The sequence below is a fragment of the Dermochelys coriacea genome, chromosome 14 (genome assembly GCF_009764565.3).
Source record: "Dermochelys coriacea isolate rDerCor1 chromosome 14, rDerCor1.pri.v4, whole genome shotgun sequence".
NCBI lineage: Eukaryota > Metazoa > Chordata > Testudines > Dermochelyidae > Dermochelys > Dermochelys coriacea.
The window spans coordinates 2,603,705-2,622,568 of NC_050081.1; the positions used below are offsets into that span (position 1 = coordinate 2,603,705).

Here is an 18,864-nt window from a genome sequence, read left to right on the forward strand (position 1 = left end):
AAAATTGGGATTGAGAAAAATGATTAAGACATGAAATATTCATAAATCATTGGAGGCAAAAAGAAGTTATCTTCAGGTTATTGTACTCATTGTTTTTCCTTCTCCCTGTCTCGTTTTTCAGTCATGCCAAGCTGACCTCGTGAAGGACAACGGTCACAAATATTTCCTTTCGGTCTTGGCAGATCCCTACATGCCAGTAAGGACAAATAGTCTCTTTCAGGCTTATTTAAATCTTGCTTAGGTCGTCTTGGCTTTTATGCTGTTATTATGATGTGGTTGGTACTGTTGGTGAGGACAGGGTCATGTCACTCCCAGTGACACCAACTGCCCTCCTGAGGAATGGCACAGATACGCGGCCTAGTTGGCTACAGGGGAAATTGATAATATAGAGCCCCATCAGAAGCACTTACAGACCAAATAAGTTTGCAAAGCCAGTTCATTAAAAGGATTTAGACTTAGATTATTTTACTTTTCTTGATATTCATTTCATCTGCTCTGAAATGGGAACTGCAGGTGCTCTGATAAATGCTGTCTAATTTCATGGTACCTTCTGTAACTACCTCTACTGGTATTCTGTTTAGTGTCATCCTACAACAGGATAGTCCTCTAGCAGTATACATTAGGGACTCTTTCTCCCCCAATTTCTCTCGTGATAAAAGCACACAGCTGTGACAAACATGAACTAAATAGGGCACTGGCCTTTTCTGCACTAATGCTTTTTAAATCCTGAACGTAAATGAAAAATACAATGGAATACGGAATAGTTCCCAGTCACTCAACCCAATGTAAAATATAATGGGATTGATGCAAATTATTTCTTTTAAATGGTCTGTTTATTTCACTTAAAGATGAAACATGAAGTGGCCGTGTTGTCTGCCTGATGACATAACCAAGTCAGGCATTTCAGAGCTGCAGCTCCAGACACGTGGGACAGCAGGACATTTCTAGACTACTTTTTTTTTTTGGGGTGGGGGGAGGATGTTTGTCTTGTATTGGGTTTGCTGGAAGGTATGTTTAAAAAATCCCAGGAATACACAATTACATTTTTTTAAAGTTGTGAATCATAGAATCATAGAATATCAAGGTTGGAAGGGATCTCAGGAGGTCATCTAGTCCAACCTCCTGCTCAGAGCAGGACCAATCCCCAACTAATCATCCCAGCCAAGGCTTTGTCAAGCTTGACCTTAAAAACTTCTAAGGAAGGAGATTCCACCACCTCCTTAGGTAATGCATTCCAGTGTTTCACCACCCTCCTAGTGAAAAATAGCCAACCTAAACCTCCCCCACTTCAACTTGAGACCATTACTTCTTGTTCTGTCATCTGCTACCACTGAGAATAGTCTAGATCCATCCTCTTTGGAACCCCCTTTCAGGTAGTTGAAAGCAGCTATCAAATCTCCCCTCATTCTTCTTTTTAGCCGACTAAACAATCCCAATTCCCGCAGCCTCTCCTCGTAAGTCATGTGTTCCAGTCCCCTAATCATTTTTGTTGCCCTCCACTGGACACTTTCCAATTTTTCCACATCCTTCTTGTAGTGTGGGACTCAAAACTGGACACAGTACTCCAGATGAGGCCTCACCAATGTCGAATAGAGGGGAACGATCACATCCCTCGATCTGCTGGCAATGCTCCTACTTATACATCCCAAAATGCCATTAGCCTTCTTGGCAACAAGAGCACACTGTTGACTCATATCCAGCTTCTTGTCCACTGTAACCCCTAGATCCTTTTCTGCAGAGCTGCTGCCTAGCCATTCGGTCCCTAGTCTGTAGCGATGCATGGGATTCTTCCGTCGTAAGTGCAGGACTCTGCACTTGTCCTTGTTGAACCTCATCAGATTTCTTTTGGCCCAATCCTCTAAATTGTCTAGGTCCCGCTGTATCCTATCCCTACCTTCTAGCGTATCTACCTCTCCTCCCAGTTTAGTGTCATCTGCAAACTTGCTGAGGGTGCAATTCACACCATCCTCCAGATCATTTATGAAGATATTGAACAAAACCGGCCCGAGGACCGACCCTTGGGGCACTCAACTTGATACCGGCTGCCAAATAGACTTGGAGCCATTGATCACTACCCATTGAGCCCGACAATCTAGCCAACTTTCTATCCACCTTATAGTCCATTCATCCAGCCCATACTTCTTTAACTTGCTGGAAAGAATCCTGTGGGAGACCGTGTCAAAAGCTTTGCTAAAGTCAACGAACAACAAGTCCACTGCTTTCCCCTCGTCCACAGAGCCAGTTATCTCGTCATAGAAGGCAATTGGATTAGTCAGGCATGACTTGCCCTTGGTGAATCCATGCTGACTGTTCCTGATCACTTTCCTCTCCTCTAAGTGCTTCAGAATTGATTCCTTGAGGACCTGCTCCATGATTTTTCCAGGGACTGAGGTGAGGCTGACTGGCCTGTAGTTCCCAGGATCCTCCTCTTCCCTTTTTTAAAGATGGGCACTACATTAGCTTTTTTCCAGTCGTCCGGGACTTCCCCTGATCGCCATGAGTTTTCAAAGATAATGGCCAATGGCTCTGCTATCACATCCACCAACTCCTTTAGCACTCTCAGGTGCAGCGCATCCGGTCCCATGGACTTGTGCTCGTCCAGCTTTTCTAAATAGTCCCAAACCACTTCTTTCTCCACAGAGGGCTGGTCACCTCCTCCCCATGCTGTGCTGCCCAGTGCAGTGGTCTGGGAGCTGACCTTGTTTGTGAAGACAGAGGCAAAAAAAGCATTGAGTACATTAACTTTTTCCACATCCTCTGTCACGAGGTTGCCTCCCTCATTCAGTAAGGGGCCCACACTTTCCTTGACTTTCTTCTTGTTGCTAACACACCTGAAGAAACTTTTTTTGTTACACTAAACATCTCTTGCTAGCTGCAACTCCAAGTGTGATTAGGCCTTCCTGACTTCACTCCTGCATGCCCGAGCAATATTTTTATACTCTTCCCTGGTCATTTGTCCAATCTTCCACTTCTTGTAAGCAGCTTTTTTGTGCTTAAGATCAGCAAGGCTTCACTGTTAAGCCAAACTGGTCACCTGCCATATTTACTATTCTTTCTACACATCAGGATGGTTTGTCCCTGTAACCTCAATAAGGATTCTTTAAAATACAGCCAGCTGTCCTGGACTCCTTTCCCCCTCATGTTATTCTCTCAGGGGATCCTGCCCATCAGTTCCCTGAGGGAGTCAGTCTGCTTTTCTGAAGTCCAGGGTCCGTATTCTGCTGCTCTCCTTTCTTCCCTGTGTCAAATCCTGAACTTGACCATCTCATGGTCACTGCCTCCCGGGTTCCCATCCACTTTTGCTTCCTCTACTAATTCTACCCGGTTGGTGAGCAGCAGGTCAAGAAGAGCTCTGTCCCTAGTTGGTTCCTCCAGCACTTGCACCAGGAAATTGTCCCCTACGCTTTCCAAAAACTTCCTGGATTGTCTATGCACTGCTGTATTGCTCTCCCAGCAGATATCAGGGTGATTGAAGTCTGCCATGGGAACCAGGGCCTGCAATCTAGTAACTTCCGTGAGTTGCCGGAAGAAAGCCTCGTCCACCTCATCCCCCTGGTCTGATGGTCTATAGCAGACTCCCACCACGACATCACCCTTGTTGCTCCTTGGGTCTCTGGCTGCCCTCCTTTCTACATGTCAGGCTGTTTTCTGTTAGAATTATGATTAAAATCACAAAAAGAAAATGAGTACTTGTGGCACCTTAAATAAATTTGTTAGTCTCTAAGGGGCCACAAGTACTCCTTTTCTTTTTGCGGATACAGACTAACACGGCTGCTACTCTGAAACCTGATTAAAATCACAGCCTCTCTATAGAGCCACAGCCAAGCAGGCCAGCCATCCTTCCTGTTCTCAGAGAAAGGAGGAGGGCAAGTTTCATGGCCTGTTCCAGCCTCTTGTCATTAAGCAACTCCAAAACACAATTGTAAGTTTTTAGATTCCCGAATTGTCAAGGTTTCAGGAGATTCACATCAAACAAGTCAAGAAGGCCAGGATGGTCTCTCTCCTTTCAAACAGTGCAGCATACAGTTGTTTTCTGTCCTGTTTAAAGATAAAAATTAGTTTTGGGTGGTTTTGTTTTTAAGGCTGAACACAGGACTATGACTGCTTTCATTTTGGCTGTGATCGTCAACAGCTACAACACAGGGCAGGTGAGTCTTGATCTTTACAATGCTTCTCCTGAGCCTTTCTTTGTACCATGACTTTGCTTTGATGTGACACCAACTGACATGCATCAGAGCTTACTACAGAACTGGGAAGTTGCAGGGGGAGGGTGATTTCCTGTTTTTCTTGGATTTAAACAAAAATCTCCTGGAAGTGCTACAGAGGTAGTACGTGCACAGCCCCTGGACATATGGGTTAAGGACACACGTCGCTGAACAGCATCCTCTGCAGGCAATAGACTGACATATTATTAAAGGAATCCTGCACGGTTCTCGTCAGCTGCAAGCATGATGGCCATGATGTGGGTCTTGGGAAGAGGTTTAAAGCCAGGAAAGTGCTATGAGCCATTAATCATGGGGCTCTGACAGGTGCAAGGAGTATTGCCAATGAGGAAAAAAGCAAGTTACTGCATTCAGGAAGCATTTGTGACATTAACAGTTGCTTAGCTGGCTGTAAGAGCACACAGCTGACCTCCCAAGACTCCTCATGGAGCACTTGTGCAAAGCATCTCCAATAAAATGTTGCAACAAAACCAGTATCTAACCACGGAATAATTCTGTTCTCTACATTGCATCTGTCCCCTCTCTCAAAATCATTTTGTTGTTTAATGCTGAGAGAGGAAGCTGCCTGTCTAAATGAATTGCACTGAACTATGTTTTAGGAAGCCTGCCTTCAAGGAAACTTGATTGCCATCTGCCTGGAGCAGTTAAATGATCCGCACCCTCTACTGCGCCAGTGGGTGGCTATTTGTTTAGGACGTATCTGGCAGAATTTTGATTCCGCAAGGTGGTGTGGCGTGAGAGACAGTGCCCATGAGAAGCTCTACAGTCTCCTCTCAGACCCCATCCCAGAGGTAATGTTTTAAGTATAGACATATATACCAGTTGGGCTGGAGCCCTTTTGAGTGAGGGCTATAAAACTATTTAAAAATCAGTATCGTCAAGAACTCTCATGAATTGATAGATGTCTGGTTAAAAAAAAATACTTTCCCTTTTTTCTGCAGGAAAAGTGGTTAAGCCATGCAAGATCTGGATCAGGAAAAGCAGAATAAATGCAAAGGATTAGATAGTCCATGAAAGAGGGTTTTCAGTATGATGACTTTAAATCCAGGGTTTATACAAGCTCCACATTTGTTTGCTCACTCCTGTGTCAGAAGCCCTTCAAAACTGTGTTACCACAACTCACTGTGTATTTCGACAAGTTCTCTGATATATTTTGTCTAAATCTGAGAACGGTTCTCAGCCTGGTGGATGAAAAAATGCAATTTTAATGAAATGCATGTTTCACCTTTATGAAAATACTGACCAAGAAAGAAGTGAATCTTGTGCCAACCAACACTGTGATTGACAGACCCTATGAGACCCCAGTGAAATTATATTCCAACTGGGAGAAGTAAGCTTGGAGATAAAGGGCAATATCATTGTGAAGTTATTAAAGTTTAGCTTTTCTTCTTTTAGTGATTTAACACTTCCCAATCTGGGCACCCACAGCCTCCTTTCCTTTTCCCCAGGTTTTTCCCAACCTGTAAATAATTGTCATGCAAAGGATCGGGTGAAGTGTTCTCAAGGCCATCAGCTTCTCTTGTCAATCAGCCAGAGCAGATCCCTTGCTGAGTTATGAGGCACATGGTCCGGAGGCTGATTCTGCTGTCTCCGTAGCATTCCCAGTCTCTGCCAAGGCAGAGAGTAAAGGACCACACTTGATCCCAGACCCTGGACCTGTGCAGGGTGTGGCTGACCCTCTTCCATTTTTAAGTCACGTTCTCCCTTTCCATGTGCCCATATAGATAGGTGAAGGCTTTAGAGCTCTCTAGTGTAAAGGGGACCTAGGGCCCTCAATGACAATTCTTTATTCATCTTTATGCTATTAAACAGAAGGTTCTTGACAGTGCCCATTGAAAAATCACCAAAGGGAAAGCCACCTGACTTCCAGGGAATAATACACACTTCTGCACACATGAATGTTTAGAATTGCACCCGGATAAAACTTGGCAGTGCCCCATATCTGTTTGTCTTTCCGGTCTTTGGGCTTCTATCCAGCCGCTGCCATTTACCCAACACAGTAGCCTGGCTTTGTAGAGATCCGAGTTGGCAGAATAAGAGATCACGCTGGGAAGTTCAAGGCCAGGACCAGGTAGGAAACCAATGATTTTTTATTTTGTCTCTCACAGGTTCGCTGTGCTGCAGTCTTTGCACTGGGCACATTTGTGGGCAACTCGGCTGAGCGGACCGATCACTCCACCACCATTGATCACAATGTGGCCATGATGCTGGCACAACTCATCAACGACGGGAGCCCTGTGGTTAGAAAGGTACAGCTGGAGGGACATAAGGAAGTTAGGAGGATTAATGCTGGTGGCCTACTGCTAAGAAGGGTTAATTGTGTGTGTTGCTGGAGAAGCAGACTCTTTGTACAGTGAATTTCTTCTTAGGCATTCATGGATTTGATTAATCTGGAAGCATTTGTTCAAGCTCTCTGTCCCTTGGCAGCTAGTATAGATGCTTACTTCCTGCCCAGAGACGACACATGGTTATCATTGGGGAAAAGAGCACCGTAAAGTGATAGCTGCTGGCCAGGGCTGTAACTAGGGCCGGGTGAGCGGACAGCCGCCCAGGGCGCAAAGCCACGGGAGTGAAAAAATGATGAAAAAAAATGGTAGGGGACACACACATGCTTGCTTGGCCTGGGCACTAAAATGCCTAGTTATGGCTTTGCTTCTAGCCCAGGGGATTTGTTCAGCCTGTTGACTACTATGACTGCACGCTCAAAGCTGTACAATATGAAGGCTTTGTCGAGTCGTTTTTCTATAATTGGCCTTTTAAGCAAGGAAGCAGAGGGGTCCCTGTGGGTTTTAGGATCAGGTCAGGGAAGACCACCAACTTGTAAGTTGTCCCACCAACAGTAAAATACACTTTCTGTTTAAAAACATCGGTCATTTTTCCTGTAAGCTTATTGCAGAGTAACTTTTAATGGGAGAGTAAGGTCTGGGGGCTGGGCTGTGAGAGGGTGAAAAATATGCAGCTGCCAGCTTCTGTAGGAAACCCTGTGGAACCCTTGTTTGAAAGAACAACCAGAACATTTTGTTCAGAGTTGCGAACAATTTCCATTGCCAAGGTGTTTGTAACTCTGAGGTCCCACTGTCATGTTGTGCTACTTTCCATATTCTGCGGACAATAAAGTGAAACTGGCATGGAGAGCATGGTTTGGAACACTGAGGAGCCACAGAAGTGCTGGCCATTGGCAACTCACTAGATTGATGGCACAAGCCTCTGGGAGCGCTTCAGCATTCGGAGTTCCAGGGCTGTCACAATGAAGCACTAATGCCATTTGCCATCTGCCCTGAAGGTCAGGAAAGTCCATTTCTCTGTGGCTCTGCAGAGTCTCAAGAATGGATTTTAATAGGCATGGCATTTCATTTGCTGTACAGCATGGGGAATCCCCTTGAAACAGAAATGTACATGGTACATAAAACATATTGTATAACATAATCACCAAGTAATAAAAAAGACCATATATTAAAACAGGATAGTTAAGACCACAGTATATTTGCTGTTTACCAATGCACCACTGAGACCAGTTCACCTACCTCTTCCCTGAAGCCAGTGCCTGAACCAGGAATAAATCTGTCAGAGGTTAGTGGACTTGTTTGTATGCTGGTTCTTTGAGTTTGAAATCAATGCAGGAATGGGGGGTAGGGAAAGAAGAGTATGCACTTTGATGTCTTTATCCAGAATTTTGACTCTTGAGATTTGTCTGATTTTGTGACTTCCTCTAGAAACAAGAGCTGTGTTCTGTCCCTGGAATGCTCTGCTGTTTGTTACTGTTTTGACAGCAAAGTTTTACATTACAGGACTTTTGGTTTTAAATTAAATATTAAATATTAATTTGTTACTGGAAGCATAAAGTGTATGGCAGCCCTATGGGAGGAAGAAGGGAGGGTTGGGAGTGCAGTGGAGAGAACATGACAGCTCCATTCAGTAAAGAGACCTTGTTGCTTTGAAAAACCACAAGGAGGAATAATATACTCTGATTGAGCAGTAATTCCTTACTCTCCTGGAGTTCACGTGTTCTGACCCTCCATTATACAACAAAAGCACGTTAACTGCTTGCTGGGCGTCTGGATTGTTCCAGGCAGAACCCACTTGCCAGACACTGCCAAATTGTTCCTGGCAGGATTCACTTACCAGCAGCTACTCAATCGTTCCCGACATATATCCAAACTTCCTGTTTATTTAGCTGGAATATTAGTTGCACAACGGGGGCTGTGTTGAGCCAGCAATGAGAGGTTAAATCTGTGGCCTTATTCCACCAACATCTTATGCTTCAGTTTATTCATTGGTGTAACTGTTTTTCAGTGTGTACAGTCTTTGGAATAGATAGATCTCTCTTTTGGAGATTTAGGCTGCCAAACTGGTGTTAGCAACAGACCACAGCTTTCCAGCCAGTCAGTTGGTCTGTCTGTTTGATGTTTCTAAGGTGCCTAACACCACAATACCTAAGTTTTGGTGTCCACTTCCCCTCCTCCTCTCTAAGGTTCCCATGTTGCAGCCATCAAACAAGAGAGAATTAAGCGGGGTCCCTTATCAGACCCACAGCATCACCCTTAAATTAGCCAGCGTTGGTCCTAGTAGATTAATACAAGCCGTGTTTTCTCGCCTGGGCTGACCATGCTGCCGAGTTTGGGACTCAAGTTCCAATGTCCTTCATGGTGGCAGCTCAACCATAGCCTTGGCAGCCTATTGGTGTCTCTCTAGCTGAGTTTAGAGTGAGTGTAGCACGGGCAGCAGGAATCCAGCTCCTTCCAGAACAATTTGTCACACGTGAACAAATAGTGGTTTGGCCTTTGCCATGAAGAGCAGGAGTCCTGCTCCTCTGCACAATTCATTATTTCACTCCAAGAAACACGTGCCTCTCGTGGGCAGGGTGGCAGCTTGTACGTGAGAGGAGGGAGCTGTGTACAAGACTCCAGTTCTGTTCTTTCTGTGACAGTACATCAGTTTGACAATATCAGGCTGAATCAAAGAGTAGGGGAGCCTGGCCAGGAATAAAAGACCTTTTGTTATGAAGAATTCATTCTGAAACTAAGCGCTCTGGCTTTCTTCAGATCTTTGCACTGAAGTGAAGGAAAAATCAATGCTTCTCCAAACCAAGTATTAAAAAGTGCCCTCATCCCCACTTGAGGTGACAGATGCTGGCTTCACAGGGGCTTTATTCTGCCTTATTTTTAAATGATAAAAAGATGCTCACAGAAGAGAGGCTATTTCCCACCATGTTAGCTCAGAGTAGAGGAAATTTGCTAACTCTGCCATCTGTGCCATTGGTTTGTTGGGTTGGGCAGGGGGAGGGAGAGTTAAGAGGGGATTTTGTATATTCTTATTGCTCTAGAGAGAGATGTGCATGCTGGATCTGTCAATAACCCTCCTGTACAGCATAGGTCAGGCTGAGAGGCGTTCTACACAACACTGTCTGCCGGTTCAGCAAGGCCACTCCATTCCTGTCAGCAGGCTGAGGACTGATGTATACAAGATTCCTGGCTTTAGAAGCATTAGGAGAACAGATTCTTGTATAACTGCATACCCTGCCTGTTTTTGAGATCTGAGCTGCCTCAAAAGAAGTAAAGGCCTTGAGTCTTGTTGGCAAGTGACCTCACTGAGAACCTGGGTTGTTTTGGTTTTGTTTGTTTTTCTTGTGGGAGCCTTTGATGTTAGGGGCAGGAAAATGGAAGAGGATCAGAAGAACAATCGAAACCCCCTGGATTTTATTTATTTCTTTGTATACAGGCTTATTTTGGGTCTGTCAATCTAGCATTGCTTTAACTGTCAGATAATGCACTCTTCTGCTTAGAGTTCAGCATGGCTTTGCTCTAACAGCAAGCTCTCGCTGGAAGGATGCCTCTGTCCACCTGCGTCATTTACAGGACTTTCATCACCAGAGAAGATTAGCATCTCTGAAATACAGCATGTGTCTACGCTGCAGAGCAGACCTGAGCCTGAGCCCGGGCTCGAGCCTAACCCCCCTTGCACGTACACTGCAATTGCGCTAACAATTGCTTAGGGTTAGGATTAGGGTTAGGGTTGCAATTGCTCGAACCCTGGGTCCCGGGACCCTGCTGGGCTGGAGAGTGGGAGTTCAAGTTAAGCTGGGACCCAGGATCCGAGCCCTATTGCTTTGCAGTGTAGACGTTGCCCCGCTTGACTCCGATCCTGGGAGTCAGCTGGAATTATTTCATAATTCCACAGGACAATTTCCTTAGTCCTCTCCATCCCAACAATCTGTGATCCACTCTATTGAAAACAGAAGCCACCCCAACTTTGCAAATGGTCAGTGTTAACCCATTCTGTTCTGATCACCAATCTGCAAGTACGCAGTCAGAGCCTCCTGGCTTTGCAATGGAGATCAAACCAATCAAGCCTTTTGCAAAGCAAGCTGCTTCCTAGTAACATGCAGGGCAGGCAGTCAGGCTTTCCCACAGTGCATCATGGTCCTAGGGCTAGAGCCGGGCAGGGCAGGGGCTACAGGGAAAACTAGGGACTCTGGGTTGTGGCTACTTTGACTGCAGTGTGAATGCCAGAGCCCTAAGTTCAAGCACGGGTTAGAAGAGTCTTGAGATAGGGTTAAAATACAATGTAGACACTCAAGCCTAGGGTTCCCTAACACGGGTCAGCTAACTCAAGTCCCACTAACTCTGGGCTTACGTTGCAGTGTAGACATACTGTGAGAAAGTTCCTCCTCTACCTTGGTGGGTCTTGCGCTTATTGGCGGATTTGGTCGCCTTGGGGCTTCACCACAGCCCTCAGTTTGGCCGTTTTTGTGAACCCACAGTCCAGGTCAACTCCTCCTGTGTCTGACCAGGAGTTGGGAGGTTTTGGGGGGGACCCAGGCCCGCCCTCTACTCCAGGTTCCAGCCCAGGGCCCTGTGGAATGCAGTTGTCTAGAGACCCTCCTGGAACAGCTGTGCGACAGCTACAACTCCCTGGGCTACTTCCCCATGGCCTCCTCCCAACACCTTCTTTATCCTCACCATAGGACCTTCCTACTGGTGTCTGATGATGCTTGTACTCCTCAGTCCTCCAACAGTCCGCGTTCTCATTTTCAGCTCCTAGCACCTCTTGCTCCCAGCTCCTCACATGCACCGCAAACTGAAGTGAGCTCCTTTTTAAACCTAGGTGCCCTGATTAGCCTGCCTTAATTGATTCTAGCAGCTTCTTGATTGGCTGCAGGTGTTCTAATCGGCCTGTCTGTCTTAATTGTCTCCAGAAGGTTCCTGATTGTTCTGGAACCTTCCCTGTTACCTTACCCAGGGAAAAGGGTAAGGTATTAACCTGGGGCTAATGTATCTGCCTTCTGTTACTCTCCTGTAGCGGGGTTCTCTGCTCGGTGCGGGGTTCTCTGCTCGGTGTCCCCGTCCGGTTCCCTTCGTTTGACCCTTTGACTACACTCCTGTCCCTGTTATTTCATTAGTTGTCCCCCTGGAATTTTTTGGTATCTAGGTCCTATGGATCCCCCATTTAGGCTGAGGGGGATCCTTTAGCAGTGGACGGGCTTCACCCGCCCACTTCCCGGATCCCAATAGGATTACTCTCCTGTAGCCATCTGGCCCGACCCTGTCACAATACCCACAGAGGGACACAGAGTGATCCCCTTGCTTTCCATGAGAGAGAAGCATCTGAGTAGAGATTTGTGCCCTTCTGAAAGCATATTTTGTCCTCTGCTGTAGTTTCTATTGGAAGAGGCAGTTGTAGAATATGCTCTGGATGAACTAAGCAAGTTATAGCTGCCATGTCCTCCTTCGAGTGATAGTCCCTCTGTATATTCCCCGTGTTTGTACGCATGTGTGAGAGTCCGGAAATTCTTCAAAGCAGTGTCCATTGGCCCGCACGTGCACCATAGCTCTCCTGGTGCTCCTGACTGAGGGTATAAGAGGAAGCGTGTGTCGACAGCTCTCCAGTTCCTTCTTAGCAACCCATGGCATGAGTCGGAATTGTATCCTCCTTCGCTTCATTGCATAACATATAAGGAAAACGGTCCTCCCCTGGCGGGTGTCACAGCTCACTCCACATGAGCACAAGCTGCCTCCACAGCATTCCTATGAGCCATTCTGCTGCAGGACATCTGCAGAGTGTCCCTATGGAGTTCTACCCACACATAAGTGATGCACTGCACTCTAGTTCATGTCTTGGCTGAGGATGCAGCGGTGGGATCAGCAGTATTTCAAGCGTCTTTGCTACCAGCTTCCTCACACCCACCTCGAGGCTGAGCACCGCTTGCCAATCATCTACGTGTGGAATATACATAGGGACCATCTCTCGAAGAAGTGGAGGTTACTTTAACTGGAGTTTCTTCAAGATGTATGCTCCCTATCTGTATTCCACTCCCACCCTTCGTCCCCTCTGTGCTGGATCCTGTTGGATTTGTGGTAAGAAGGGGAACTATAGAGGCGTCGCCCCACACTGTTTCGTACACCCTCAGTTGAGAGCACAAGGAGCACTGCTGCGCATGTATGGGCCAACAGACACTGCTCGGGCGTGTGGCGCACATGTGTACCCATATGTGGAATACTAATAGGGACCACACAGCTGGAAGAACCTCTAGTTCAGTAAGTAACCTCCTCTTCAAGAAATTGGAGTTTGACAAACTATGTAGAATTTGTACAAACTCTGGTGGTCTCATTGGTGCTCCCCTGGTGCACACAAGCCTAATTTACACTCACGTCTTTGTTAAAAGCCCTTTTACTGTGGTTGAAGCACAGCACAGGAATTCTAAATCAGAGCTTTTTCCCTCTCACTCTTATTTGAATTTTTTCTAGAGTTCTGTTCCAGGCAGACGAGGGTCCATCTGACTGATGCGCTTTATTTCTAATGGCAGATTTGTTGTCAGGCAGTGGTTCCTGCCTGGAGCAGGCTGTTTTTCCTGACAGGAGAGAATCCCTGCATTTTCAGTGATTAATATCCCCTCTGCTTTGATTGTTGGGTTTTGGCGTTGGATATCCTTTCTTCTATATTGTGAATTATTCTGACATGGCCTATTGGCCAAGTTGTTTCCCCTCTTTCAGACACGCATGTTCCTTGCAACCAGTTGTTTGTTTCCCTCTCTCTCTCTCTCTCTCTAATCAAAGATCTATTTCTCTCTGCTTTCTATCCCCAGGAGCTGGTGGTGGCTTTGAGTCACTTAGTGGTTCAGTATGAGAGCAATTTCTGCACTGTTGCCTTGCAGTTTATGGAAGAAGAGAAGAATTATCCTCTGCCCTCTCCAGCAACCACAGGTACATCCTTTTCTTTGCTTATGGCCAGGGACATTTTTGATCCTTATAGTGCTTGGGAGTCTTAGCTGAGGAATTTGATTGGATGACCAACAGGCACCAGTGCTACAAAGTTTAATGATGCTATGGGCAACTCTCACACCTGTTCTGCAGTAAAATGCATTACAGTGCCAAACTGCATCTCAGGGAGATCTCCCTCTGAAAAGACTGAGATGTGCTTCTGGCTCACCGGGGAGTCACAGAGACTGAAATCCCTGCTACCCTTAGAAGAGATTCCTCCAGGTGCGGGTTAAATCATGTTGTCAAGACACTGCAGTGAAGCTTGCACTGATGTTACCCATGTTGCACTTGTTGGGTAAATGGGACTTGAGGCTCTCAGGCTGTTGCATTGATGCTGCCAAGGAGAATCCTCATTGTTCTGCAGTGAGCCAGTCCAACTGTTTGTTACTTGAGAGACTCAGACAGGAGACCATGAAGACCTTCATATTGCTATGTCCTATTGCAGTAGGGCTGCTTGCTCCAAAGCCTTTGGTTTGTGATCCTGCTCCTTGGTGCTTGATGTGCTATTTTTTCCCATCTCTTTCTTCCTTGTGTATTTTGCTTCATTTGAGGAACTGAAGGTCCTAGAGAAATTATTGCTGGCCTTTCATTTTTTAGAAATTAAATAAATAAATTGGAACTCATCAGGAATAACAGAACTGTTGCGACAGGAACTTGCAGAAGAGAAGATGAACTATTTCTGCAATGAGTAATTAATCACTTCTTCGTCTGAAGTAGTGAATCATATTAGAGAACTAGTTTCCCCCATTTGTCCTTTTTGCTGCAGAAAATAATCATCCCTTACAGTTCCATAGCACTTTTCATCATCCAGAAGGATGTTTATAAGCGGGATGTTCAGGAAGCACTGCTCCCATTGCTGTGGTGGAATGCAACAGCTGTTCTGCAGCAGTAACATTACATAAGTTCTGTTAGGAATGGAAATGAAGCCTGACTTTTCCAGTTGAAATTGCAGGTATTCAGGGCATGAAATGAAATTTGACCAGGAAAACCAGGATTAAATAACCTCTTATTATGGAAAATGTCTCCAGATTGTTAGTGAGCAGAAGCGATCAGCAGTTCAGATGTAATGCTTTGAAAGGTGTCCCCTCCCGGATCACGTTTGGGCATTAGTTCAGTATTGGCATGGAGGGAAGGGTCACCGGAACCACTGCCTGTCACACCCCTATTTTTCCTCTTGTCTTTCATTCAGGGACTGACCAGGCTTCGCCCTGCTTAGCTTATGGGATGTGTAAGGACCACGGCCCAAGAAACATGGCGCTATGGTCTTTGTCCTTATATGAACAGAGAGGATTGGGGCAGGGGGAGTAAAGATACCAGCCCTTTATCATAATTTGCTCTTTGTTTAAGGACAGTTGGCCGTGACTAAGCACCCTTCTTGTCAGTAGTTGGTTTTAAATTGTTTTAACCATTTGCACTGATCACACTACATTGCTGTGGAATGGCTGCTCCCTGGTTTCTCTTGTGACGGTGTGTACAATGGCTAAACCTTGTCCCCACAGAGTGTGGGAGTTTGACGCCAGTGCGAGATGGTCCATGTACTCCGAGACTTCGTTCCGTTAGCTCCTATGGGAACATCCGAGCGGTCACCACAGCTAGGAACCTGAACAAGTCTCTGCAGAACCTCAGCTTGAACGAAGAATGTAAGATGGCTTTCAAGATGCTTTCATTGTCTCACGTGAGACTGTTTTATTTTGTTCCTTTGCCAGTTCTTCCCTGCTGTGAAATCTCATGTGGAAAGCATCTCGAGCTGACTAAGTGTTATCGTATGGTATTCGGTTGCCAGCCCCGAGGGGAGATATGGGGAACCCCTTAACCCTAACAGGCTGAAATTCTGTGTTCAATAGTATTGACTTTGTAAGCTACTGGAGACCAACCAGGGCACCTTCTGATGCACATGGTTTTCACCAGCCTGAGTCACTACTGAAGCCTTGATGCTGACCTTCTGATTAAATGTTCAGTGTTCAGAAAGAGGGCTTCGTGGATTTGCTTTACCAGAGGAATTTCTGTTCACTTGTTGAATGTCACAGGGTTCATAACAATCAGCTGATGCTTGAGCAAAAATTGTTCTTTTGGTAGTATTTGTGTTTGTGTCTTCCCACTTCCCTTTTGGCAGCTGGCAGCTCTGTTGCGTTTTCTCCTGGGAATCTCAGCACAAGCAGCAGTGCTAGCAGCACCTTGGGCAGCCCTGAGAATGAAGAGTATATCCTGTCATTTGAGACCATCGACAAGATGAGAAGAGTTAGCTCCTACTCCTCATTGAATTCACTGATTGGTGAGTAGGGGCTTTTCCATCTTCCCTTGGTATTTCCTGCTTTCTTTAGCCTCCTCTGATTTTGGCTCTAGATAGGTCACATTGTAACAGCAAGGGTTTTCCTTATGTGCAATCATGCTATCTGAGTGGGATTGTATGAAGAAAGGAGAATGGGAGTTAACCTGAAGATCTTGGGAGATAGGGCAGGGAATGGATGTAGCAACGACATAGCTGCATTTCTGTAGTCATAACCCTATCTTGTGTTACAAAGGGTAGGATTCCTGCTAAGAACTTGAGCATGAAAAGGGTAGCATCTACTGGAATCTTACAGCCCCTGCAGCTTCATGGGCTAGGAAATGGATAGGAAGGCTCTTCGTTCCATGGACCTGATATCTGGGCTCAGTGGCATGGACTTCTACCCTCAGTCGCTTTTCATATAAGCTGGGTTTGGTCTGCTACACAGCACAGTCTTCAAACCTTGTTAGTCTCCGAGGAAGCCTTACCCAATTGATTTTCCAGCTAAGTGCGTTTGTACATTATTACATAGGGAGTGAGAAGGAAAAACCCCTGGCTTTGTCCTAATTAGTTGGCAGGACAGCTTGGCATTTCACAGAAATGAGCTCTGAACAAAGAGTATCATGGGTGATCACTTTACATCCATTACCTCCCCAACTACATCCTCCTGGAGAAAGGTGGGAGAACACCAGCTGCAGCATCTGTTGATCTGCAGAGCACCAAAGCTAAACAGTTCTGTTCTGCCCTGGAGCCTCAGACCTCTTGATAATACACAGAATGCTGCAGAGTTGAGATGTTGGTGCCTATAGCGAAGGAGGAAGGGAAATGGACTTGCATTTCCACAGCACATGGTTGATTTGCATGTTGGATGTAGTCTGGCATTTTTTGTATAAAACTGAAGTGGAAGTTCTGCGCTAAACTAGTTCAGTTCTTTGATTATTTTTCTGATGGCTTTTTTTAGGCATGTCTGATGGCTACAGCAGCATTTTTCTTTAGCTGATCTTCTTTTCAAACTGGTGTGGTAAGAGCACAGCCAGCCAACATGCAAGGGTCCCAGTGTGTGGAACGGATGCTTGCTCCATGGGCTGGAGAAAGTGCACATCAGAGAAATGATGGGGGAGGCTCATATCCTTCCATTATAGTCAGTTGTGTGTCCTAGCTTTAAAAGCTAGTTGTCCTAGCTTTAAAAAAATCCCTATCTACCATTGTCATATGGAAGAGTAATAACCTGTAGCAAATTGGTGAATGAAAACCCTGCACACCACACTCCAGGACTAGAAATATTCTGGGATCCTGCTACCAAACAGATCAATTGACATCTACTGTAGACCATTAATGGATGACTGGAGGGTCCCCAGGCCCTTGAGACAGTTTAAAATTAATCTTGTCCCATCCTAATAAAGTATCGTTGTTAGACTTTTGAACAATCCAGTCACATGACGTAACAGATAATGACCCTGGTCCCTTCTGAGTGGGCACAACAGGATCACTAGAATGCTGTTGTCCCTGTGGCAGGTTAAAACCTTAGCTCCCTTTCCTTGTTGACTCTCCCACCTATCTTTCCATTGGAAGGAGCTGCGACTTCCTTGATGGTTTGTTTGTGTCTCAGAAGAGCTTTACAGTGCAGTTGAGAAAGAGTCTAGGAATGAGCTGGAGATGAGTGAGGGGAAACTTAAGAAAACAAAAAGCGATGCTCCAAAGCCTCCCTCATTCATATTCAGTCAGGAAGAGCTCATATCCAGCTGTAAACGACATAGCTTATAGAAGTGTTTAAAATTCATAACTTACATGGAATCCCATTACCTTCAGCATTTGCCTGTTTAAAACTGGAGTTTTTGTCATTTCTGCTAAAGAATTGCAGTCTTCCAAGCTGCTCTGTGCTAGATCCCAAGGGAAAGATTTTTTTTCAGAATTTCATCAACTCTGCCCACCATGTTCGGGAGACCTGTTGCCATGCAGCAGGCCAGGGGTTAAGTTGATCCTGTAGTGTCCCTCCTTGAACTAACAAGGCCAGCTGAGATCACTGTTAATTCAGATGGAATATATGGGCCCAAGAGTCAACGGTGTTAACATGACCCTTCACTGTCCAGCATTAAATACTGTTAAATAAGGTTTGGGGGTTGGTATACAGAGACCTGAGCCTTTTTAGTACCATGGCGAACACATTATTAAAAATCCTTTTAACCTTTTATTAAAGATTCAAAAAAGAAGCAAGAACAGTTAGAGAAATTGAAATATAGAGTACAAAGTAAGCCTTTCACTTTGCCAACATTCCTTGTTCCCTTTCCCTTTAAATGTAGAGTCTCTAAAGGAAAAAGCCCCTTGTTCGATATTCTCTTAGTAGGTTTTAAACATGGTAATAACTGTCTTTCTGGGGAAAGCAGAAGTTAGTTGAGATGGGCAGAAGCTGGTGGTGTTGCTGATATTGTTCCTATAAGACAGCACAAGGCAAACTTACATAAGAGGGAACAGAAAAGAAAAACAAAGACAGAAAATCTATCTCTTGTTTATTTTGCCTTGCAGCTCACTGCTGGAGAAACACAGGCATGGCAGATGGTCTTATTAGCTACTCCAAGCCCTGGCAAACTCGTACCAGTGTCGAGTTGTTCAGGGCATTGCTTTTATCTGCCTCTCTGGCCATAGATTTACTGCAGTGTTATAAAATATACCGCCTTGGCCAGCTAACCCAGATACTTACTAAACAGAAGACAAAAGAAGAGGAATAGGAAAGAAAACAAATAAGGTGGGGAAGAAAGAGAACACACAAAGGGTGTGTGTGTGACAGTGTCTCTCATCCCAGGTGATATTCAGGATTTAATCGGAGATGGCGGAGATTACAGTGTCATCTGAGACCTTCTCTCTGGTCTCGTCTTATACAGACATCATTCAGGATATTAGAATGAAGAAGGTTCAGGGTCCCAGGAGATGGTGGGGGTGGCAGCCATGATAGAGAAACTTGCGCCCCCTTCCTTCCCCCCTTCATCTTTGTTAGCTAGCATTTGCATCTCTTCGTCTGTATTTTTTCCCCAAAAGTCTTTTTGATGGACCCCAAAAGGGAAAGATGGGTGGAATAGCCCATCCCCTCATTATTTTGTTCACCAATTAGGCCTAATTCCTG

General features: G+C 45.4%; 1 protein-coding gene across 7 annotated transcripts in view; it reads left to right on the forward strand.

Moving 5' to 3' along the window:
- Positions 1 to 18,864, forward strand: part of RPTOR (regulatory associated protein of MTOR complex 1) — a 323,167-nt gene that overhangs the window by 220,879 nt on the left and 83,424 nt on the right. For all 7 annotated transcript variants that reach the window (XM_043496352.1, XM_043496353.1, XM_038371215.2 and 4 more), the window contains 7 exons: positions 122 to 196; positions 4,083 to 4,148; positions 4,823 to 5,014; positions 6,332 to 6,472; positions 13,306 to 13,423; positions 14,980 to 15,120; positions 15,594 to 15,752. In XM_043496352.1, the coding sequence (XP_043352287.1) occupies positions 122 to 196; positions 4,083 to 4,148; positions 4,823 to 5,014; positions 6,332 to 6,472; positions 13,306 to 13,423; positions 14,980 to 15,120; positions 15,594 to 15,752 (892 nt within the window). The remainder of the gene's footprint in view (positions 1 to 121; positions 197 to 4,082; positions 4,149 to 4,822; positions 5,015 to 6,331; positions 6,473 to 13,305; positions 13,424 to 14,979; positions 15,121 to 15,593; positions 15,753 to 18,864) is intronic.